This window comes from Podarcis cretensis, assembly GCF_951804945.1.
Source record: "Podarcis cretensis genome assembly, chromosome: 3".
NCBI lineage: Eukaryota > Metazoa > Chordata > Lepidosauria > Squamata > Lacertidae > Podarcis > Podarcis cretensis.
In genome coordinates this window covers 2,022,475-2,047,293 of record NC_137172.1, presented here as the reverse complement: position 1 = coordinate 2,047,293, position 24,819 = coordinate 2,022,475, and the positions used below count along the sequence as shown (strand labels likewise).

General features: G+C 49.3%; 1 protein-coding gene across 1 annotated transcript in view; it reads left to right on the top strand.

The window, feature by feature from the left end:
• Positions 1-23,533, top strand: part of CIMIP2C (ciliary microtubule inner protein 2C) — a 31,204-nt gene extending 7,671 nt beyond the window's left edge. Inside the window, exons 3-4 of the mRNA XM_079969046.1 lie at positions 2,812-2,924; positions 23,185-23,533. Coding sequence (XP_079825172.1) covers positions 2,812-2,924; positions 23,185-23,329 — 258 coding nt within the window. The 3' untranslated portion in view covers positions 23,330-23,533. The remainder of the gene's footprint in view (positions 1-2,811; positions 2,925-23,184) is intronic.
• The last annotated feature ends 1,286 nt before the right edge of the window (positions 23,534-24,819 follow it).

Below are 24,819 nucleotides of genomic sequence, written 5' to 3'. Positions count from 1 at the left end.
CCTCATCCAGCCTCAATCCGGCCCTGCAATCACCCCTCCCTGAGCTGCTGCTTCCCCTTGAAGCGTTTTTGCATATCTACCCATTTGTAGCCGAGACCTGCTTTTCAAGGCTGCCCCCTCGCCTTTTCCCTTAACGCCCCCCCTTTTTTGCAGAATTACAGGTGGTGAACATCGAAAATTCCCATGTCCGCTTTACCTTTCTGATGTGCAGAGTATCCCAGTGTACTCTTAGGAGTTTGAAGGGGGAAAGCAGGCTGTATGCTGAGCCAGGCCAGCTTCCTGATGAGGTGATTGCCTGGGTGATGGGCCATTAAGGGGAACAAAGGAAAGAGGCTCTGTGCAAGACAGCAAATGGGTGGCCACTTGCAGTTAGTTAGACGGACAAAGCCAGGGTTCAGAGTTGTAGTGGTGAGGGGGAAACAGCAAGTTGGGGAGAGTGTCCAGTATATCTGAAGGAGCGTCTCCACCCCCATCATTCTGCCCAGACCTGGCGTGCTCTGGTCCAGGGGGTCACGAAGAGGCGGACACGACTAAACGACTAAACAACAACAACCTGAGCCTACGATGGAGGGGCTCACAGCATTAACACCCCAAAAGTGTCTTGTCTCTCTCATAGCTGAGGCCTTGGATTCAAACGTTGCTCTGACATAATAATAATAATAATAATAATAATAATAATAATAATAATAATTTATTTATTTATACCCCGCCCATCTGGCTAGGCTTCCCCAGTCACTCTGGGCTGCTTCCAACAAAATATTAAAATACTGTAATACATGAAACTTCCCGAAACAGGGCTGCCTTCAGATGTCTTCTAAAAGTCTGGCAGTTGTTTATCTCTTTGACATCTGATGGGAGGGCGTTCCACAGGGCAGGTGCCACCGCCAAGAAGGCCCTCTGCCTGGTTCCCTGTAACTTGGCTTCTCGCAGGGAGGGAGCACTCAGGGCTGATTTCCTTCAGAATGGAGAGGTTTGATCTTCTTGCAGTCCATGGGACTCTCAAGAGTCTCCTCAGGTTGTAGTTATGTGCAAATAAACCATAGATCCTAAAGGCACCAAAGTCTCCGCTAAGCCTCATTCCAAAAGGAATCACAAACCCCTGGAATCTCACGCCGCTCGGAGCCTGGGGTGGCGTGCAACTGCACGTTCCCTATTCTGCTTCAGTCGCTCACCTGCTTCACATTTCCCTCCCTTGTGCTCACAAATCCATTTACGCCATCCACCTGAAATGCAGTTCTGCTTCCTTCTCTTTCTCTCACATACTTCCTAACAGCTCCGTAGCACTCAAGGGTGCCAGCAGGTTTTTTCACAACTTCAAAGCCACCAGAATGCCCACTAACACATCAGCAGCTGAGACAATAGCTGAGCAGGGCTCATTTCTCCCTGCTGAAGCCAAATGCTCACAACCGATTGCAGAGGAAACTTCAAAAGACCACAGAGGGTGTTTCCAGCAGCCTTTCCCCCTTTCGTACAGCAAATCAGAAAACATCTGGTTGTTCCTTTGATTTTAATGCATCTGCATGCTCTTGTGTTTTAACGGACTATCTCATTTGTCCGTGACGCGGCGGATTATGCAAAGCTGGCTTTGCATGCGGGAAAAGATGGGGGAGCAGGAAGGAAGCAAACCTTGCTGTCTAGTTGATGCACACCTCGCCTAAAAAGAGGACCACCTGTCTGCTGGCCGACAGACTACCCGGTGCCACCCGTGTCCTGACTGACCACAGGCACATTGCTCAGAAGCACCCATCACAGCCCACCGGTCTTGGATCTGGCTGCCTGGAATAAGCAAAGAAGGATAGTGTCAGAGCTGCCTCCAGGTCCCAGCTCACAGAGGACCAACGCTAGGCTGTAGTTCTGTACAAAAGTCTTTATTGAGGTTCAGTTTCCATTTTAAAGCCGTAGCGCGCAGCTCTACGTCTCGACCTTAGACCGGCGAAGTCCCATCTGAGTCTCCTCCCCTTCCACACCAGTTTAAGACTCTCGCCTTGCTCCACCTCTTCCTAAGTTCCTTTCTCCTCTGGGCCCTCCTGCCCGCTAGGGTTTCATCCTTTCTGGACTCCTCTGACGCTGACCCTGATGATTCTTCCCCCTCCTTCCAGCGGGCTTTAGGACCTGGTTCCCTATCCGGGCTACCTTCTGTGCCGCTCGCCTGTACATTTGAACTTGGCGCGCGCGCCCAGCCTGCAGCTTTCCTCTTGACCGTTCCCTCGCTCTCCGATGGAGGCGTGGCCAACCCTGACCCATCTTCTCTCGCTGGTGGTGAATATGTGGGCTCTGATACCTGGGACTCCCCCCCCCCACTACGCTCTGGTGGGGAAGCTGGTCCTGATTTCCAACTGCTGCTCTGGGAGTCCCCGCTGGCCCCTTGCTTCTGGGGTGTCCCCCTTGGGTCGCCCCTTGCCCTGCCCATCGGCGCCCCCTTCTGTGAATCTTCCGATTCGCTGGAGAGGCTCATGGAATCTATCGGGCTGCTGTCATATTCTCCTACGCTGCCCTCGGATTGCTCCCCCTCGCTCTCCATCTCCTCTCCTCCCTGCGCTCCCGCTGAGTCCCTGACAGATAGTTTCCACTGAAATGAGGCTGCATTGTAATGTTTTAATGTTGTATTTTAATCTCAATTTTTAAGCTGCATTTCAATCAATTTTTCTTATATTTGGTGTCAGCCGCCTGGAGCCCAGTCTTGGCTGGGGAGGGCGGGGTATAAATAACATTTTATTATAATTGTTATTGTTGTTATTATCCTGGTTGCAGCTTAATTCAGTCTCTCGCCCGTGGCCTGATCCTTATAACCTGTTGGTGTTTCACCTGCAGCTTTCTCAGATGCATCGCGAGCATTACATGGACAAGACGGGGACGGTGCACCGCGTTCCGTATTTCGTGATCCCCGTGAAGGAAAAGGACAAGTACCCCCACCCTCTCGACCTGTGAGTCTAGTGGGCAAGAATCGGGGTGGCTTGGGGAGGCCTCTCTTTACCACCATACGCTCATATAAGGGAACCCTTTTGCATAGCTCAGGTGATTTCCTTTGGAAAAAAAGGGTGTTCTATGTTCACATACAACCTAACTTCCACTGAAACAAACTGGGGTTTCTCAGAGGACGTAAACGGCGTCATGGAATTCTACTCAGTAGTGATCCAGAACAGAACTCTGGTGCATAGTTAAAGGTAAAGGTACCCCTGCCCGTACGGGCCAGTCTTGACAGACTCTGGGGTTGTGCGCCCATCTCACTTAAGAGGCCAGGGGCCAGCGCTGTCCAGAGACACTTCCGGGTCACGTGGCCAGCGTGACATCGCTGCTCTGGCAAGCCAGAGCCGCACACAGAAACGCCGTTTACCTTCCCGCTGGTAAGCGGTCCCTATTTATCTACTTGCACCCGGAGGTGCTTTCGAACTGCTAGGTTGGCAGGCGCTGGGACTGAGCAGTGGGAGCGCACCCCGCCGCAGGGATTCGAACTGCCGACCTTTCGATCGGCAAGTCCTAGGCGCTGAGGCTTTAACCCACAGCGCCACCTGCGTCCCAGGGTGCATAGTTAGCAGAGCCAAAACTTAATAACATTGCAGGATTCCCAAAAAATAGACCAGAGGCCATTATATTTCATCCAGCAGAGCTTTGCTGCTACTGAAGGCAAGTGAGCATAATGGTCACAAATCCAATACATTCAGGATTGGCACTGTCCATAAGAAATCTGGTTGCAGCAGACTTAAGCTTACAATAACTTATAATAAGTCTAAACCATAACGCTAAGCATACTGTGTACAGAACACCACATCAGAAGGGGGGGAGAGAGAGAGAGAGAGAGAGAGACAAACCCAGGCTCCTTCTGGCCGCACTATAGTGGTAGCTCTGGTTGAGAACAGGATCCGTTCCAGAAGCCCGTTCTCAACATGAAAAGAGCGCAACCCGCAGCGGCACATCTGTGCATGCGCGAGTTGTGATTCGCCGCTTCTGCTCATGTAAGTGATGTCATTTTGCGCTTCTACGTGAGCGGCGAAACCCGGAAGTAACCCTTTCCGGTCGCCGCGGGACATAACCTGAAAGAACGTAACATGAAGCGGACGTAACCAGAGGTATGACTGGTCAGCATGACCTTGGCTGAAGAGATAGCAGGACCAGTTTAATGCAGCTGTACTCATCTTCTCGGAAGGAATAACCCAAACGTCAGGAACCTTCTTCTTGTTTCTTTCACACAGAGAAGCTTCCAGAACCCTCTTGAATCAATTAGAATAGGAAAGATCTCTACACATCAGATCCGTACTTTCTGCACTAAGAAATGCAAACCGACAGATCAACAAAAGACCTTCAGGGCTGGCCCAGAACCCTGTAGTCTTGCTGAACCTCTTTCACAAAAGGATCCTTCCGGCTGAGATCAGCTGGAAGCAGGCATTCCTTACCCCCCCCCCCCAGCACTGCTTAATACACCTGCAAATGTCTGGTTCGAATCCTTCCACCTCTCATGCAAGGAAACTCATTGAAAGGCTTTCAAGTGTGGGGAGGAAGTGACGGGGGTCCCTATTTTCATTTTGGAAGCGGGGTGTTTTGTTCCATTTCATTCTTTGCTCTTGTCCTTGTTTGGAATGTAATTTTGCTCTTTGTTTCGCCATAGGTCTTGACCCCTCTTAGCTCTTTTCAAAATGCAAAACGTCCTACGGCCCTCCCGCCCACCCTGAATTCTTCCCTCTGATCTCCAGGAAGACCCTCCCCTTCTCCCCACATCTCCTGTCCTCCCTCGAGGTTGCTCCTTAACCCTGGTCTGGATCTCTCCAACGGAGAAATGGCGGCTTTCGATCAGTGGTGGATGAAGCAACCCGGGGCTTCCCAGAGATGTTTACGCTTGGAAACCAGGGGGGGGGGCAATCTGTGCGCCTGTGTGAGTGTGTGTAAGAGAGAGAGGCAGATTAATTAGGAGAAGAGAAGGCTGATAAAAAAAAATAGTGTGTAAATATTTGCATAAGGGCAGGGCGGATAGGAGTGCAGCCTGGAACACAGGATCTGTCTGGAGAGAGCTAGCAGGAAATCACACCGTTCAAGTGGGAGTTAGCTCTTTATTAGCAAGGACATGATCTGACTTGGCTGAGTGACAGGCCTAATGAGCATAGTAGCTCCTCCCTGGTAGGTCTTTCCCCATGGATCAGTTGCCAAGACTGAAAGTCCCTGTCCTCTCCAGGGTTTCCCCCAAGCAATCGGAGACTGTGCCTGTGTGAAGCTGACTTCTCCGCCCTCTTCATACCGCTTCTGGTTCTGGGAGAGAAGCGGGAAGGGGAGCTTGTCGCAGCAGGAGGGGGAGACCCCCGCGACTCTTCACCAGCCTGACTCATCTCTGCATCTCGGCCTCCCTCTTCTGCTTCATCTTCTGCCTCTGATTCCGGACTTCTGTCTGCCACAGACTCTCCCAGCTCACTAAGCCCTGTTGCCTCTCCAGCTTCCAACGCCTCCTCTTCCAGCCTTTTCCTTCTTCTCCCTCTACAAACCCATCATTTCCCAGCTGATTCCTCCAACTGTTCCTCTGCATCCAACCAATCCATGACAGAATCATAGAATTGTAGAGTTAGAAGGGACCTCCAGAGGCCATCTAGTCCAACCCCCTGCAGTGCAGGATTCAGAACCAAAGCATCTGTATGAAGCTACATTACTGGGCCATCATCTCAGCTACATCTCCTCCAACAGGCAGCAGTCCTCCAGGGTCTCGGGCAGGGCAAAATCTCTCCTAAGCGCTCTGGGGCCTTCTACATGTACAGCAGGTGTTCTGTCCCTGAGCTGAGATCCTTTGCCTCTGCATCTTGTGCCACGTATTCAAGCATCATGATCCGGGCTCACCGACCTAGAATAACTCCATCCTCTTGGTTCTGTGCACACAATAATTGAAGCAGAATGGGATTCCCCTTTCGCCAAAGCAGTGAACTGAAACGGAGAAATCCCACCTCTCGCCCTGTGCTTAAAAGGTGTTAATGGAAGGCGCTGTAGGTTAAACCACAGAGCCTAGGGCTTGCCGATCAGAAGGTTGGCGGTTCGAATCCCCGTGACGGGGTGAGCCCCCGTTGCTCGGTCCCTGCTCCTGCCAACCTAGCAGTTCGAAAGCACATCAGAGTGCAAGTAGATAAATAGGGAAGGTAAATGGCGTTTCCATGCACTGCTCTGGTTGGCCAGAAGTGGCTTAGTCATGCTGGCCACATGACCTGGAAGCTGTACGCCGGCTCCCTCGGCCAATAAAGCGAGATGAGCGCTGCAACCCCAGAGTCGGTCACGACTGGACCTAATGGTCAGGGGTCCCTTTACCTTTAACTCACCTTACTTGATCTTAAGTAGGTGGCCTTTTAGATTAAAATGGGCCAGCTCATGGGTTCTAGCTCAGCTCCCTCAACATACAGTGCTGGCTTTCCTGAAAAACTTTCAGACACTTTTATTTTATTCACACACAAACAGACCATTCAAATGCCCCCACATTTAATCCCTTGAGCTCAGAGGGTGTTGGATCTGTAGTTCTAGCGCTTGTCCAGGGTCCGTGTTTCCTTTGGAATGAGGAGCAGCAGAGACTGTAGGATATATAGTTATCTCCCACTTGGGCTACTGCAATGCGCTTTACGTCGGGCTACCTTTGAAGGTGACAACTACAACTAATCCAGAATGCGGCAGCTATACTGATGACTGGGAGCGGCCACCGAGACCATATAACACCGGTCCCGAAAGACCTACATTGGCTCCCAGTACGTTTCCGAGCACAATTCAAAGTGTTGGTGCTGACCTTGAAAGCCCTAAACGGCCTCGGTCCATTTAGAAGGAGGAGAAGGCTGGAAGAGGAGGTGTTGGAGCGTCTCCACCCCAGACACTGAGGTCCAGCGCCAAGGGCCTTCTGGCAGTTCCCTCCCTGCGAGAAGCAAAGCTACACGGAACCAGGCAGAGGGCCTTCTCAGTGGTGGCACCCGCCCTGTGGATTGCCCTCCCATCAGATGTCAAAGAGATAAACAACTACCTGACATTTAGAAGACATCTGAAGGCAGCCCTGTTCAGGGAAGCTTTTAACATGCGACATTTTAATGTATTTTTAATCTTTGTTGGAAGCTGCCCAGAGTGGCTGGGGAGACCCAGCCAAATGGGCGGGGTACAAATAATAAATTATTATTATTATGTTTATTTACAAATGTATACAACCCGAGCCTACGATGGAAGGGCCCCAGTCTTGCTTCTCCCATGGACACAGCCTTGGACACAGCCTTGGTCCTCTCTTGGTTTGCAGCCTGCTGCTTTGCTTCTCGCTCACATCACTTCAGACCCTCTGCTCTCAACTCTGGCTTGGTCTTTCCAGTGGCTTCACCCATTTGCCATCTCACATAGAGCCCCTTCCTTTCTTCCCCTTGACGCCCCATCATCTCACCGGAAAGCTAGCTTGACTTATTCCAGGAATCAGAAGGGATTCTTTCAGCCTAACCCCCTGTCCCTCAGACTCATAACACTGTGGATCTGGGAGTCCCCTACTTTCTCATCTTGCTTCTGTTTGCAGCAGGGAACATGGTCTTCTCTCCCCCCACACAATCAACTTCGTTTTGAGATGCCTCTAGGCCACCCCTAGAAAATGTAGTTCAGCTCTCAGCTGTGTGCTGTGCTCGAATGCATCGTTTGAAGGCAGCATTTACGGTTTTTGTTGCAATTGTATCTTTGTAATTCATTGTGAATGGAATCTGATTTAAATTACGGTGAGGTTTTGTTGTACCCACCGGGAGTGGGCGGGCGAACAGTTTTAGGAGAACAGCCGTAGGTGGTGTGCAAGTCTTTTGAGTTAGCAAGTAAATATCCCCTGGTTGATATGAATAAATGTCCACGCCTCTTTGATGAGGCTTTTTGCTCTCAGGACACTCTCCTCATTTGTATTTGTCGTGCATTCCTCTCTGAGACGATAGTCTGTTTCCTGAACCCTCATGCATGTCATTTTCATTCATAACCTGAAGCTGATTCGTGTAAGTGTAAAAGAATTACAAAAGCCTGTTTAAAAATCCATTCCCCCTTCTGCTCCTGGCTTATCTCCTTGCACTGCTTTGAATAAAGCTCACCAGCCTTTGCCAGCAACGCCTTCCATCTCTCTGTGTGTCCTTATTTAAGGAGGGCGGCCTGAAAAGATGAGGTGGGGAGCTATCCTGCGCGAATGGCAAAACAAGCAGTGAAGACCTCTGGCCTTGGCGCTTGCCCTGAGCCTACGGCGTTCTCCATGTGATAAATGCTCTGTAAAAGTGGCCTTTGTCCTCCAAGATGCTGTGCACTTCTTCACTCAGCGCATAGTGGAACAGTGGAACTCTCTGCCACAGGAGACAGTGATGGCCACTGTTATGTACTGAGTTGAATAGGATCCAAAATGCAGCAGTCTGATTGGTCCTAGAACAATAGGACCCAGAATGCAGTAGTTCGATTGGTCCACAGGAGCCACCCAATCCAGCTCCAGGTGGAAGGGAATCCGCAACCTGATTGGCCTACAGGTGAATCCTGGAATTAGCCAATCACGTGGGGCCCATTGTGTAAATAATGTATATAAAGCAGACATTCGGGGGGGAACTTCCATTCCCCCTCACCACTATGAGCTGAATAAAGAGCATGAAATCCACTCTCGACTCCGAGTACAGTATATTTCAGCCACCAACTTAGAAGAGTATTAGGCAAATCCATGGAGGAGGAGAGGGCTACCAATGGCTACTACCTTTGACGGCTCTGCTCTGCCTCCACAGTTGCAGACAGCAATGCTTCTGAATCTCAGTTAATAATAATAAAAGACCCTGATGTTGGGAAAGATGGAGGGCACAAGGAGAAGGGGACGACAGAGGACGAGATGGTGGGACAGTGTTCTCGAAGCTACCAGCATGAGTTTGACCAAACAGTGGGAGGCAGTGGAAGACAGGAGGGCCTGGCGTGCTCTGGTCCAGGGGGTCAAGAAGAGTCGGACACGAATAAATGACTAAACAACAACAACAACAACAAATTTGATAAATCATTAAATCATAATAGGAACTCTTATTTCGTATCATGTATTTTTGTGTTTTCTATATCGTAATTTTATGTCGCGAACGGCCCAGGGATACACGGGTCTTTGGCGGTATGCAGATTTGATAAATCATTAAATAATAATAGCATCTTTATTTTCTGGCACCACTCCTGTGGCAGCTGCTGGGGGAAACTGAGCCGGGTTCGCTTGTCTCGCTGCTCTGTTGCCACGTTTATGCCACACAGCTGTTGAAGGTATAACAAAACCCTCCCAGACAAAAGCACTGGGAATCCTGAACTGAATGACTATGCCGGAACAGCAGACTGGCATGCCGAGAGCACGATGTGCCAGTGGCACAAACATTCCTGCTTGTAAACCACCCCCTGCTCCCAAAAAAGTAATGCCTATTTTATGTGCCTGTCTGGGGAGAGCTAAATGGCGAATTCAGTATTGCCAGTCAGCCTGCCGTTGCAAAGCGACCTCTCTGGGGCAGGCTGGCATTACTCATGAATGATCAGCTCTCCGAAGCATTTTCTAGGGCACGTTGCTCTGCCAGAGAACATAGGTTACCCTTGTGGATTTGTGCTGGCAGGAAACGAGCTGTGCATTTTTGGGTCTCCGTAATCTGGACAGGGCAGCGTTTCTCGGGCTTCCGCAGCCAATAGACGTTGCTGTCGTTTTGCCTGCTGTCTTGGGGCGAGGAGATGGGTTCCTCTCGAATGGCAGGCGAGCAAAAGAGGGAAGATCAGAAGAGCCCTGTAGCTGGATGAGGCCAATGGGGGCCCACCTAGCCCAGCATCCTCTTCTCACTCCTGCCAATCAGATGCCTCTGGGAAACCCACAAACAGATTGCGAACACAGGGTTTCCAGTAATGGGGTTTCAGAAGCACTGCTGACTCCAACTTTGGAGACAAAGCAGAGCCATCTTGGTTTGTTGTTGTTGTTGTTGTTTACTTGTTTAGTTGTTTAGTCATGTCCGACTCTTCGTGACCCCATGGACACTGGTTTTCCCAGTAGTGATGTATGGAAGTGAGAGCTGGACCATAAAGAAGGCTGATCGCCAAAGAATGGGTGCTTTTGAATTCTGGTGCTGGAGGAGACTCTTGAGAGTCCCATGGACTGCAAGAAGATCAAACCGATCCATTCTGAAGGAAATCAGCCCTGAGTGCTCACTGGAAGGACAGATCCTGAAGCTGAGGCTCCAAGACTTTGGCCACCTCATGAGAAGAGAAGACTCCCTGGAAAAGACCCTGATGTTGGGAAACATGGAGGGCACAAGGAGAAGGGGGCGACAGAGGACGAGATGGTGGGACAGTGTTCTCGAAGGTACGAACATGAGTTTGACCCAACTGTGGGAGGCAGTGGAAGAGAGGAGTGCCTGGCGTGCTCTGGTCCAGGGGTCACGAAGAGTCAGACACGACTAAATGACTAAACAGGGAAGTGAGCGCCTTTTGAGTTTATTTGTGTGAGTCTTCCAGTGCTGGCTTTGACCACAACGCTTCTCCCTGTGGCCGCTGCTGTGAGAATGACTTCTGGATGCGACCTGCCGATTCGCACTCTGAACCGTCTTGTGCTTCGTGACTGCCCTCTGGTGGTGCAGCGTGGCAGTTCCACCACACTGCGTCCTCAAGGTTTTCTGGAAAAAATAGGAGCTGATGGACACCAGTTGGGCAGAAAGCATTTATTAGTGCGCAGTTATGTGTGCCTAGTGACCAGCCTCGGGGGGGGGGGGGAGCAGCATTGATGCTCCAGCGTGGCTTTGCTTCATCCACCGATTGGTGATGCACAGATCCTGCACATATCACAGAATGGCACATGGGTTGGGAGTAGGTAGCAATATTAATTTATAATTAGGGTGGTGGTTTGGGATTCTGTGCCCCACCCTTCTGTCCGTTATTGTTGAAGGGTGAGCTGTAGATAGTTTTAATTAATTACTTAACCCATTAAACAGGACCCATCCATCCAGGCTCCCTTCCTCGGTCATGTTGCCTTAGGATCGTAAGAAGTTGCCTTATACCGGGTCCGACTGCTGGTCCGTCAAGCTGAATATTGTCTACACTGACTGGCAGCTGCTGTTGCCATTTGCCTGTCTTGAAAAACCATGGAGGGAGCCCTGAAGTCAAACGGCTGGCGGATACTCCCGTCTGTAATCGCAGCCCACCAGATGGGGCTCATTCACCTGAGAAAAGTGGCCCATGTAGGAGCAGGAAAACTCTGATCCTAAAGCTCTGCTGCCTTGTGGGATATCTTTGGGAGAAGGGAAGGCTCAAGGGCAAACCCTACAGCAAGGGATGTCCAACCTTTTACCTTTGCGGGGGGGAAAGAGGATCCTGCCCTCTTTCCCCCTCAGCCCGTCCTCCATTCGCACTGTTAACGGAGAAATCTGAGGGCTCCCTTGGACAAAAAACAAGGACACCAGCCAGGAATACCAGAGCAAAACAGCAGCCAGGAGGCTTGGCCTTGATTGAAGACTGTCGCCACAGGACTCCCACCTGCCACCAGGTGGAACAAGATGGAAGCCCCAAACAAAAGAGCCCCCAAACTTTTATTAGCTGCTAATCCTTATGTTAGGGACGCAGGTGGCGCTGTGGGTTAAAGCCTCAGCGCCTAGGACTTGCCGATCGAAAGGTCGGCGGTTCGAATCCCTGCGGCGGGGTGCGCTCCCGCTGCTCGGTCCCAGCGCCTGCCAACCTAGCAGTTCGAAAGCACCTCCGGGTGCAAGTAGATAAATAGGGACCGCTTACCAGCGGGAAGGTAAACAGCGTTTCCGTGTGCGGCTCTGGCTCGCCAGAGCAGCGATGTCATGCTGGCCATGTGACCCGGAAGTGTCTCCGGACAGCGTTGGCCCCCGGCCTCTTGAGTGAGATGGGCGCACAACCCCAGAGTCTGTCAAGACTGGCCCGTACGGGCAGGGGTACCTTTACCTTTTTAATCCTTATGTTACACCCCCCCAACTACATCTTGGTTACATCATGAAAGGGGAGGTCTGGTGGCAGGAATCTGAGCATCCTGGACCCTGCCCCATGGTTCTCCTTGCCCTCCCATCAAGTGGAACAAAAGAGATATTTACATTTCCCTGTTTCCCAGCCAAGTTCATCCCACCCTTTTGTCTTCCTCTGGGTTTGTTATTTCTGGCATGGCTACCTGTCTGGCACTCAGGTATCAGGATGCCAGGTATTTTTTCCCTCAGGCAGGCGGGCTGCTGAGTACCTGAGTGTCTATAGGAATTTCTGAAGTTTTCCCAGGGAGCCAGTACACAGAGACATTTATCAGAGAATTCTTACATTTGGTATCGTGCAGCAGAGGCTCTTTGAATAGATAGGAAGAAACTGTGATGAAGTGTTTTGTGGGGACAAATCACAAAAGTCACAAAAGCAATTGTGCTGGTTTTGGTAGTGGGCTGCATGTGCATGATATCTGCTGGAGGAACAACTCCCCCCAACCTATACATAAATTCCTGCAGCAGTGCATGATCATTAGAATGGAAGACGTAGTTTGCGCTGTGAGGCTGTTTGACAACAAACAAGATGAATTTTAACAGGGAGAAATGTAAAGTATTGCACTTGGGCAAAAAAAATGAGAGGCACAAATACAAGATGGGTGACACCTGGCTTGAGAGCAGTACATGTGAAAAGGATCTAGGAGTCTTGGTTGACCACAAACTTGACACGAGCCAACAGTGTGACGCGGCAGCTAAAAAAGCCAATGCAATTCTGGGCTGCATCAATAGGAGTATAGCATCTAGATCAAGGGAAGTAATAGTGCCACTGTATTCTGCTCTGGTCAGACCTCACCTGGAGTACTGTGTCCAGTTCTGGGAACCACAGTTCAAGAAGGACACTGACAAACTGGAACGTGTCCAGAGGAGGGCAACCAAAATGGTCAAAGGCCTGGAAACGATGTCTTATGAGGAACGGCTAAGGGAGCTGGGCATGTTTAGCCTGGAGAAGAGGAGGTTAAGGGGTGATATGATAGCCATGTTCCAATATATAAAAGGATGTCACATAGAGGAGGGAGAAAGGTTGTTTTCTGCTGCTCCAGAGAAGCGGACACGGAGCAATGGTTCCAAACTACAAGAAAGAAGATTCCACCTAAATATTAGGAAGAACTTCCTGACAGTAAGAGCTGTTTGACAGTGGAATTTGCTGCCAAGGAGTGTGGTGGAGTCTCCTTCTTTGGAGGTCTTTAAGCAGAGGCTTGACAACCATATGTCAGGAGTGCTCTGATGGTGTTTCCTGCTTGGCAGGGGGTTGGACTCGATGGCCCTTGGGGTCTCTTCCAACTCTAGGATTCTATGATTCTATCTTTTGGTGAGCAACTCATTCCTTTTCTCCCTAAAGAAAGCTCAACATTTTAGACCTGCGCTGTAAAAAAAGGTCAACAACTATGACCTGATCACTGCCAGTTTCTTCTTCTGTGAAATAGATCACAGTCTCTCGGGAGTTGGATGTCCCTGCCCTACAGAAATCTGGAGCGGAGTCCCTAAGGCTGTTGGATGGCGCCTTGTACGCCTCCTTCCGGCAATTCCTGCAGCCAAGCTGGTGGCAAATATCTTGTCCTGCTTTCCTTTGGAGCACATCAGCCAGGCCGAGGGGAAGGGGGGGTCTTGCCATCTGGGCAGCCCACGCCCTCCATGCACGCTGCCCAGGCTTGCGCCCCGGGGAAGTCACTTTGGTGCTGCAACTGCAGCAAAAACAACATGGGAGACAGCAGCTGCAAGTTAACGTTCTCTGCAGCCACAGCAGGTGCTGTGATTCTCTCTTTTTTTAAAAAAATAATAATAACATTTATTACTTTTAAAGCTTGCAAAAAAGAAAGAGAACGAAAAAAACAAAAAGAAAAAAACAAGAAAGGGAAAAAAACAATACAATACAATATATAAACAATACAAAACACAACATTGACACATTAAACTAAACAAAGCAAAGCAAAAACAATTTAAAAACATACATCATACTGTGCTGTGATTCTCTAGCAGTTTAACTCCTGGGATTGCACTCTGTTGTTTCTCGAGACAGATGGACAGGGTATAAATAATAAATTTTTTATTATTAACAAAAGATCCCAGCTATGCTCTGCAACCTCTCCACTGGCCAGGTTCCACAGAGGGTCTGTTTGCAGGGAATATCTTGTGTCCGTGCACTGTCCTTTCTCCCGTCCGCAGAGGCAAATGCTGACCCTTTTTCTCCACTCTTTTTCTCTAAAAACGAAAAAAAAAAGCGCCTTCTCTGAGCCAGAAGCATTCATGCACAAAGCAGGTTCTGAAAAGCAATTTTCAGGAAAGCAAAACAGATCAGAAAGGCAGCACCAAACAGTTGTGGTTGTAGGTTTGGATCTATAAGACAAGAAATTGGAATTAAAGGGGCCTGCCTGGACCCCTTTGATTCCATCTGGAAGACACGGTCAGAGTTGGAAAGAGGCAAGACATGCGGATCGATAGCAGATGAGTGAAGTAAAGGAAAAGGTAGAAGGTGTTTGTTTTTCTCTGGCTGGTGAAATGTGAGCTGATCTTGGGAAATTCGGCTTGTCTGTTTTGTTTATTGGATTTAGTTTGTATTTTGCTTCTTGTTTGGCAAACAGGAAAGAGGGAGAAATTCGGCCCAGTTCACATTTTAACGTGATCCTACCTGTTCCATTCTTTCCAAAACAAGACATGCCCCCAAGATACAGCCATCCTTTGACATTTGCACCCTCCCAATTTTGCAGGGCAGTTCTCCAGCCAAATTAAATTAAATTAAATTATTATTATTATTATTATTATTATTATTATTATTATTATTTATTATTCATACCCCACCCATCTGGCTGGGTTTCCCCAGCCACTCTGGGTGGCTTCCAACAAAACACTAAAATTCAATAACCTATTAAACATTAAAAGCTTCCCTAAACAGGGCTGCCTTCAGATGTCTTCTAAAAGTCTGGTAGTTGTTCTTCTCTTTGACATCTGGTGGGAGGACGTTCCACAGGGCGGGCGCCACCACCTAGAAGGCCCTCTGCCTGGTTCCCTGCAACTTGGCTTCTTGCAGCGAGGGAACCGCCAGAAGGCCCTCGGAGCTGGAACTCAGTGTCTGGGCAGAACGATGGGGGTGGAGATGCTCCTTCAGGTATACTGGACCGAGGCTGTTTAGGGCTTTCAAGGTCACCACCAACACTTTGAATTGTGCTTGGAAATGTACTGGGAGCCAATGTAGGTCTTTCAAGACTGGTGTTATGTGGTCTCAGTGGCCATCCAAGTCACCAGTCTGGCTGCTGCATTCTGGATTAGTTGTAGTTTCCGGGTCACCTTCAAAGGTAGCCCCACGTAGAGCACATTGCAGTAGTCCAAGCGGGAGATAACTAGAGCATGCACAGAAGCATATTCGGGGAACGTTCCCCCCCCCCATAAAGATATGTATATATTCGCAAAAATAACATACAATAATGCATTTTATTTGGAGAGATCACTTGCACATTGTGCAAAATTACTCCGAAAGACTTGCATGTAAGGAGAAATGCAAGCTTAAATGATGGCAGATGCTTGTGAATACTTTTATTTATTTTATTTTTTTAAAAAAATAATTTTTATTAACTGGCCAATCACATCAAATTAAATCACATCATATAAATTCCGAATTACAAAGCCAAATTTTTAAATTTTGTTGGGGGAACCCATACTTCAAGATCCAAAGGAGAATTCAGATCATCTTCTTATTACTGCGTTAATGTCCAAATCAGTCCCAATCAGTCCAAACAAAGTTCATAATTCTATCCAGTCTTATCTTGGTGTTGCCACATCATATCTTGTTCGTATAGTTTCTCTTTTTCCTTTACGATCTCTTCTGTTAGTCTCCTTAAGCCGATAGCAAGTGTAATAATCCTGTGTGGATTTCCCGTTCCTTCACTAAGTCCAGATGGTTTCCATATATCTCCTTCGTAGATAACATCACTTTATCCATCGTAAATTTTGGCATTTGTCGCTCTTAAGTCCCACCGAGGAGTTGATTCACGATATGTAAACAACTCTATTTCTCTCTTTCTCCTCCCAGACCCAAGAGCTCCCACAATGCCTCACAAAATAGCGAACGGCATTTTTTCCTGACTGCGTCACTCCAAAACTCTTAGCTTTCCAGCTTCATCTTGAAACATTGCTTTGGATCGAAAGTTTATCTCCACACAGCCTTAAATCCACAGCTTAAGTCCTTAATTTCTGACTCATTAGGGGAGGGGGATTGTTGTTAAATCACATAAAAAGGTAGAGGCAGGTTTCCCCCCCCCCTCCCCCCTCAGTCATTACCGTATCTTGACGTTCTTCTCGTATTTTATTGTTGTCTTGTTATCAGAGATCTCTTCTGTCAGCAGTATTTACTCCCCTTTTTCCTTGATGTATGTGCAATTAATCATGTCCAAATTATTTCTTTTAAAGATCATTGCAACCAGCGGCGCGAATCGGGGACGGCGTCGAGGAGTGCCAAAAATCCCACAGGAGGGCTTTGTGCCTAGTGCCCCCACCCCCACAAATTCGGGGGTGGTATAGGGCACAGCAGGCAAGGGCCGTCCCCCCCCCATAATCCTGGGGGGGTTAAGGAGGCTAATTACCCCCATCATAGCCTCCAAATTACCTCGTGTGGGTCGGAGAGATGTTATTGTCAACCATCTTCCGATGCGCCACCTAGTGGCCCCCGCTTGTGAATACTTTTAAAGACAATCGCAAACTGTGGTGGCAGTGTGAATAATAAATAATAATAATAAATTTTATTTATATCCCGCCCTCCCCGGCCGAAGCCGGGCTCAGGGCGGCTAACAACACTAAAACAGTGCAACATTATAAAAACATTATAAAAATTAATTAAAATCAAAATTGATGGCAACCATAAACTAAAGTTTTGTAAAGATTGCCAAGGAGGGAGTCAGGCTGCGCCCTGACCAAAGGCCTGGTGGAACAGCTCTGTCTTGCAGGCCCTGTGGAAAGATGTCAAGTCCCGCAGGGCCCTGGTCTCTTGGGACAGAGCGTTCCACCAGGTTGGAGCCGCAGCCGAGAAAGCCCTGGCTCTAGTTGAGGCCAGCCTAACTTCTCTGTGGCCTGGGACCTTCAAGATGTTTTTATTTGAAGACCGTAAGTTTCTCTGTGGGGCATACCAAGAGAGGCGGTCCCGTAGGTACGAGGGTCCTAGGCCTGATCCTGTACTCCACCGGGAGCCAGTGCAGCTGGTATAGCACCGGATGAATGTGATCTCGCAGCGAAGACCCCATAAGGAGTCTCGCTGCGGCATTCTGCACCCGCTGGAGTTTCTGGGTCAGTCTCAAGGGCAGCCCCACGTAGAGCGAGTTACAATAATCCAGTCTGGAGGTGACCGTCGCATGGATCACAGTGGCTAGGTCAGGGCAAGAGAGGTAAGGAGCCAACTGCTTAGCTTGGCGGAGATGAAAAAATGCCGCCTTTGTTATAGCTGCAATCTGCGCCTCCATGGAGAGGGAGGTATCGAAGATTACACCCAAACTCTTAACGGATGGTGCTGGCACTAATTGCACCCCCGCAAGAGATGGGAGTTGCCCCCTCAATCCCATATCGTCCCGTCCCAGCCAGAGGACCTCTGTCTTCGAAGGATTTAACTTCAACCGGCTCCCACGTAACCATCCAGCCACAGCTTCCAAGCATCTGATCAGTGTGTCTGGGGCCGAGTCAGGATGGCCATCCATCAACAGATAGAGTTGGGTGTCATCAGCATACTGATGGCAGCCCAGCCCAAAACTCCGGACAAGCTGGGCGAGGGGGCGCATAAAGATGTTAAAAAGCATCGGGGAGAGTATCGCACCCTGGGGCACTCCACACACCAAGGAGTGGCGGGATGACAATTCCCCCCCAAGCGCCACCCTCTGTCCCCGACCAGAGAGAAATGAGTGCAGCCATTGAAGGACTGTGCCCTGGATCCCCATGTCGGCAAGGCAGTGGTCCAGGAGTTCGTGATTGACCATGTCGAAGGCTGCTGACAGGTCTAGAAGAATCAGCAGCCCCGACCCGCCTCGATCCAGCTGCCTGCGGAGATCATCTGTTAGGTCGACCAGAGCCGTCTCAGTCCCATGACCAGCGCGGAAGCCAGACTGGAATGGATCCAGAGCCGATGTTTCATCCAGAAACCCACCAAGCTGTTCAGCAACCGCTCTCTCAATCACCTTACCCAGGAACGGAAGATTCGAAACCGGGCGGTAATTGGATAGATCTAAGGGATCTAATGATGTTTTCTTTAAAAGCGGACGCACCACTGCCTCCTTCAGTTCCCCTGGGAATATCCCGGTGCCAAGGGACAAATTGATGATATCCCCCAGGGGGGCCCGCACCTCGTCTGGACACGCTCTAATCAGCCAAGACGGGCACGGGTCGAGAGGACAAGTGGTGGGCTTTCCAGCTCGGAGGAGTCTGTCCACATCGGCTGGGGATATCCGGTCAAAGTGGTCCAATACTGGACCCGAGGACAGTCGAGGGGCCTCCAGTTCCTTTATTGTATCCAAATTGGCAGGGAGGTCATAGCGGGGCAACAGGACCTTCTCCGCAAAAAAGCTCGCAAATGCCTCACAGCTGTGTGTCAAATTGTTATTTAAATTTGGCTGTCCTTCGAGGGACGTTAAAGACTGAATTATACTAAATAATTGCGCCGGGCGAGAGCTAGCGGATGCAATGGAGGCTGAGAAGAGGTGAATTTAAGCCAGAATGAGAAACCAAAATGGAAGTTGGCAAACTTACCCATCTGCAGCTTGAGCCTATTAGCCTGATAATCCATTTTGAATCCAGTTGCACATTGTGTGGTCCCCAGCCTTAATTTTAAGTGCCCTGAAGTTTAGGGAGCTCCAACCGGGGTCTTTCTTTCTTTCTTCTCTTTTTTTTCAGAGCATACAAGATTTATTTCAGGTATTTATGTCTTGCTTTTCAATTTGAGAACGAGAACTTCTGTGGCACGTTTTGTTTTCTCCCTATGGAAACTCTTCTTTATTAGTATTTCTTTGCATTTATACTGCCAAGGGAACTCAGGGCAGCTTTAGGCAATCCTTCCTCAATAAATCTTTTCCAAGTTATGAATCGAAACACTATGAAAAAGTTTGATTTCTGCAGACTCTGATAATCTCTAGCAAAGAGGCATCCTAAACTACTATGGTATTAAAAAGGGCATGCTGTCAATAGAAAGGTTGATTTATTTACTTTGTTAGAAAAATCACAGTTTTCTTATGGGGATGTTGACCGTTTTCCCCGCCCCACCCCAATTGTGTGTGTGTGTGTTTGTGTGTTTGTGTATGTGTGTTGGTCTTTCTTAACATGAGTGATATAGGTATGCAAAAACTAAAAATCCAAGGCTGGAATGAATATTCCACCATAACCTCTAGGGGCACAGATGAAGTTCTTATCTGGGATTCCCATTGTTATAAGAAAAAACTGCTCATTTTTCCTTTATGGGGTATCCAAGAGCCCACATAGAGTCCTTTTTTAGGTTCCCTATCGGAAGGAGAAAACAACAGAGGCCAACCAGCAAGGGCGTCTTCTCCATAGAGGCTAGTGGTGCAGGGCGCCAGGGCGCCAAGTTCTGGAGGGCACCAGGAAAGAGGCAGAGGCTGGATGCTGCACCTCCCGGCATCAGCTTGCCGCCCTCGCCCACCTCCACCATGCTGCGCCGAAGCAGCGTAGCACCCAGAGCCTCTGTCTGCCGTGGCCACCGCGGCACAAAGCGGCCAGCTGAGCCGGGAGGTGCTGTGTCCAGTCTCTGCCTCTTCCCCGCCGGATGAGCCGCCCTCCAGCCGCTGCCCGCCTCCTCCAGCCCCGCCAGCAGCACTGCCCTCCCTAAAAAAACTCTGGGAAACCGGAGTGTGGGTGTGTGTGTGCCAGAGGGAGCTTTGCACCATGGCACTGGATATGCTTAAGTTGGCCCTGACAACCAGAGTATGTTGTTGTTTAGTCGTTTAGTCGTGTCCGACTCTTCGTGTCCCCCTGGACCAGAGCACACCAGGCACTCCTGTCTTCCACTGCCTCCTGCAGTTTGGTCAAACTCTTGCTGGTAGCTTTGAGAACACTGTCCAGCCATCTCGTCCTCTGTCGTCCCCTTCTCCTTGTGCCCTCCATCTTTCCCAACATCAGGGTCTTTTCCAGGGAGTCTTCTCTTCTCATGAGGTGGCCAAAGTCTTGGAGCCTCAGCTTCAGGATCTGTCCTTCCCGTGAGCACTCAGGGCTGATTTCCTTCAGAATGGAGAGGTTTGATCTTCTTGCAGTCCATGGGACTCTCAAGAGTCTCCTCCAGCACCAAAATTCAAAAGCATCCATTCTTCGGCAATCAGCCTTCTTTATGGTCCAGCTCTCACTTCCATGCTTCACTGCTGGGAAAACCATAGCTTTAACTATATGGACCTTTGTTGGCAAGGAGATGTCTCTGCTTTTTAAGATGCTGTCTAGGTTTGTCATTGCTTTTCTCCCAAGAACCGGAGTATATTGAGAAGCAAAGCAGCTAGTAAGCCTGATCTTTATTAAACCGTTGCAACAGGGTCCTCACTCACCACATGCAGGAGGGAGGAGGAACCCAGAACAATGGTGTGCAAGCCCTTATATAGACTATTGAAATTGCCTTCCCTCAAGCTCAAGACTACCCCCAAAAGCATCATACATACATCACAGAAGGAGGTGTTCCCCAGCAGAAATTTGAGTGTGTTGCTTCTCTCCTGTCTGCCAGGATATACTGATAATGCCTTATCTGACTGTCTTTTCTTGCCTGGCCATTCCTTGGACATGGTCAATACTTCCTGAATCTCTATTTGAGGTTCAGAAGACATCTGAAGGCAGCCCTACTTAGGGAAGTTTTTAATGTCTGATGTTTTAATGTGTTTTTAATATTCTGTGGGAAGCTGCCCAGAATGGCTGGGGAAACCCAGCCAGATCGGCGGGGAATAAATAATAAATGAATTCTTATTCTTATTCTTATTCTTATTACTACTATTATATCTCTTACGTACATTGATAGTGTGAACAAATACTTGCCAGACTGTTATTTACAGGGAGGTGTAAGCCCCTACAGTCCAAAGACAATTGGAAAGCTTTCCCCATTTCCTTCCTCCTTGCAGAGAAATAATAATAATAATAATAATAATAATAATAATAATAATAATTTATTATTTGTACCCCGCCCATCTGGCTGGGTTTCCCCAGCCACTCTGGGCGGCTTCCAACAAAGATGAAAAATACACTAAAATGTCACATATTAAAAACTTCCCTGAACAGGGCTGCCTTCAGGTGTCTTCTGAATGTCAGGTAGTTGTTTATCGCTTTGACATCTGATGGGAGGGCATTCCACAGGGTGGGTGCCACCACCGAAAAGGCCCTCTGCCTGGTTCCCTGTAACTTGGCCTCTCGCAGTGAGGGAACCGCCAGAAGGCCCTCGGAGCTGGACCTCAGCGTCCGGGCAGGACGATGGGGAAGGAGACGCTCCTTCAGGTATACTGGACCGAGGCCATTTAGGGCTTTAAAGGTCAGCACCAACACTTTGAATTGTGCTCAGAAACGTACTGGGAGCCAATGTAGGTCTTTCAAGACCGGTGTTATATGGTCTCGGCGGCCGCTCCCAGTCACCAGTCTAGCTGCCGCATTCTGGATTAGTTGTAGTTTCCAGGTCACCTTCAAAGGTAGCCCCACGTAGAGCGCATTGCAGTAGTCCAAGCGGGAGATAACCAGAGCATGTACCACTCTGGTGAGACAGTCTGCAGGCAGATAGGGTCTCAGCCTACGTACCAGATGGAGCTGGTAAACAGCTGCCCTGGATACAGATTTGACCTGTGCCTCCATGGACAGCTGTGAGTCCAAAATGACTCCCAGGCTGCGCACCTGGTCCTTCAGGAGCACAGTTACCCCATTCAGGACCAGGGAATCCTCCACACCTGCCCGCCTCCTGTCCCCCAAAAACAGTACTTCTGTCTTGTCAGGATTCAACCTCAATCTGTTAGCCGCCATCCATCCTCCAACCGCTTCCAGACACTCACACAGGACCTTCACCACCTTCACTGGTTCTGATTTAAAGGAGAGGTAGAGCTGGGTATCATCTGCATACTGATGAACACCCAGCCCAAACCTCCTGATGATCTCTCCCAGCGGCTGCATGTAAATGTTGAAAAGCATGGGGGAGAGGACAGAACCCCGAGGCACCCCACAAGTGAGAGCCCAGGGGTCTGAACACTCATCCCCCACCACCACTTTCTGAACACGGCCCAGGAGGAAGGAGCGGAACCACTGTATGACAGTGCCCCCAGCTCCCAGCCCCTCAAGACGGTCCAGAAGGATGTTATGGTCGATGGTATCAAACGCCGCTGAGAGATCCAGCAGAACTAGGAAACAGCTCTCACCTTTGTCCCTAGCCCGCCGGAGATCATCAACCAGTGCGACCAAGGCAGTTTCAGTCCCATGATGAGGCCTGAATCCCGACTGGAAGGGATCCAAAGAAACATTTGAGGTCACTTTGGGAGAGTCAAAATGGCTTCAGGATTGTTCTCCTGTACTGTTAAAGACACGTGGCTTATATACTTATGTATGTGTTTGCCTTGAACATTTATGAACATTCATTTTATATACGTAAGACATTAGAATTCCTATAACACCATCATCAGACTTGATCATTGTAACTCACTCTACGTGGGGCTGCCCTTGAGACTGACCCAGAAACTCTAGCGGGTGCAGAATGCTGCGGCGAGACCTTAAGGTCCACAAATGACAACACCTTGGAGGTCCTGGACCACAGGGAGGTTAGGCTGGCCTCAACCAGAGCCAGGGCTTTTTCGGCTGTGGCCCCGATCTGGTGGAACGCTTTGTCGCAAGAGACTAGGGCCCTGCGGGACTTGACATCTTTCCGCAGGGCCTGCAAGACAGAGCTGTTCCACCAGGTCTTTGGCCAAGGCACAGTCTGACTCCCTCCTTTGGTGATCCACACAGAACTCTAGCCCAATGGTTGCCATTAATTTGATTTTGAATTGATTTTAAAAAGAATTGATTTTAGAATGCTGTGTTACTTTTATTGTTGTTAGCCGCTCTGAGCCTGGCTTCGGCTGGGGAGGGCGGGATATAAATATTTTTATTATTATTATTATTATTATTATTATTATTATTATATTTATTATTATTATTATTATTATTATTATTATTATTATCCCTTCTGCGTTCAACTCTCAGCCATCAGCCATGTAACCCATCTCTCCCATTGTGTGCTTGTTCTCCCCCTGACCTCCAGCCCGCCGCTGAGCGCCAAAACTTTGTGGCACCTCCATCGCGTGTCTCCGGAGAACCTGCGGACATACCAGACTTTCCCCTCAGGGAAGAGGGTGACCTCGCAAGAGAGAGAAGTCCGAGACAGCTATTTCGAATACAGGGCCTGAGCAGAGACCACCACATCGCCGTTGTCAGCCTTTGTTGGTGCGGACGTCAGAGTTGGGCAACGGGAGATCATAAGAGCTGGGTTTTCTCTTCCTGTCCTCCCATATCATGTTGCCCCAGGAATACCTGGGGGAAGTTGCATCCCATAAAAAATGAACTTCTGGGGCATAGCCCAGTGATTAAATTCCCCCGCCCGCCATCCCTCAAACACACTACGCAAGCCTCCATTTTTGTACGGTCTGCTGTGTTGTTTGCATCACACACAATCCCAGACACAGCAAATACTTGAACGGCGGGATTGACTAGCAGAAGATGCCAGACCCCCCAGGTGCCCCTGTTTTCCAGGGACAGCCCTGGAATTACAGAAGCCGTCCCAGTTCCTGATTTGATCCCAGAAAACCTCACTTTCGCTTAAAGGTAAAGGGACCCCTGACCATTAGGTCCAGTCACGGCCGACTCTGGGGTTGCGGCTCTCATTTCGCTTTACTGGCCGAGGGAGCCGGCATACAGCTTCTGGGTCATGTGGCCAGCATGACTAAGCCACTTCCGGCGAACCAGAGCAGCGCACGTAAACGCCGTTTACCTTCCCGCCGGAGTGGTACCTATTTATCTACTTGCACTTTGACGTGCTTTCGAACTGCTAGGTTGGCAGGAGCAGGGACCGAGCAAAGTGAGCTCACCCCATTGCGGGGATTCGAACTGCTGACCTTCTGATTGGCAAGTCCTAGGCTCTGTGGTTTAGACCACAGCGCCACCCGCGTCACTTTTGCTTAGGACGTCCCTATTATCATCAGAGAAAAACGTTGGCGGGTGTGAGATGAGACTATGGACCACCGACTTGGGTGCCATTAAAGGGGAATTAGACTGATTCCTGGAGGAATTGGCTAGAGGCTATCGGTGGCCTCTGGTCACAAGGGCTATATGAAGATCAGTTTCTGGGAAACAAAAGCGGGAGTGCGCTCCTGTGAGCATGTCTTGTGTGTGACAACCAGAGGCGTTTGCTCGGCCACCGTGGGGAAGAGGACGCTGGACCAGATGGGCCTTTGGTCTGATCCAGCTGCAGGGCTCTTCTGATCTTAGAATGGTAGAGTTGGATGGGACCCCCAAAGGTCCTCTAGTCTGAGAGTCCCCCAGAAAAACAATCTCTCATTGTTTCTCATTGTACTGTTGAGGATGTATTAACTTATGGTCTGTGTGTGTGGTTTGGGAGCTGCACGGTCAGGGGAAAAACCAATGCTGTCCAGGGTTGTAAAGACTTCAGAGAGAATAATTGGGTGCACTCTTCCCACCTTGGATCAAATTCTACGCTTCCAGGTGTCATAAGTAAGCTGCAGAGATAGCGCAGGATAGTGCGCACCCCGGAAATGATCTCTTTCAGCTTCTGCCTTCTGGAAGAAGGTCCAGGGTTATAAAGACTAGGACTAGCCGCCTGAGAAACAGTTTCTACCCAAATGAGATTTTGGTTTTAAACGCAGTGTAAGGTTGTCTCTAT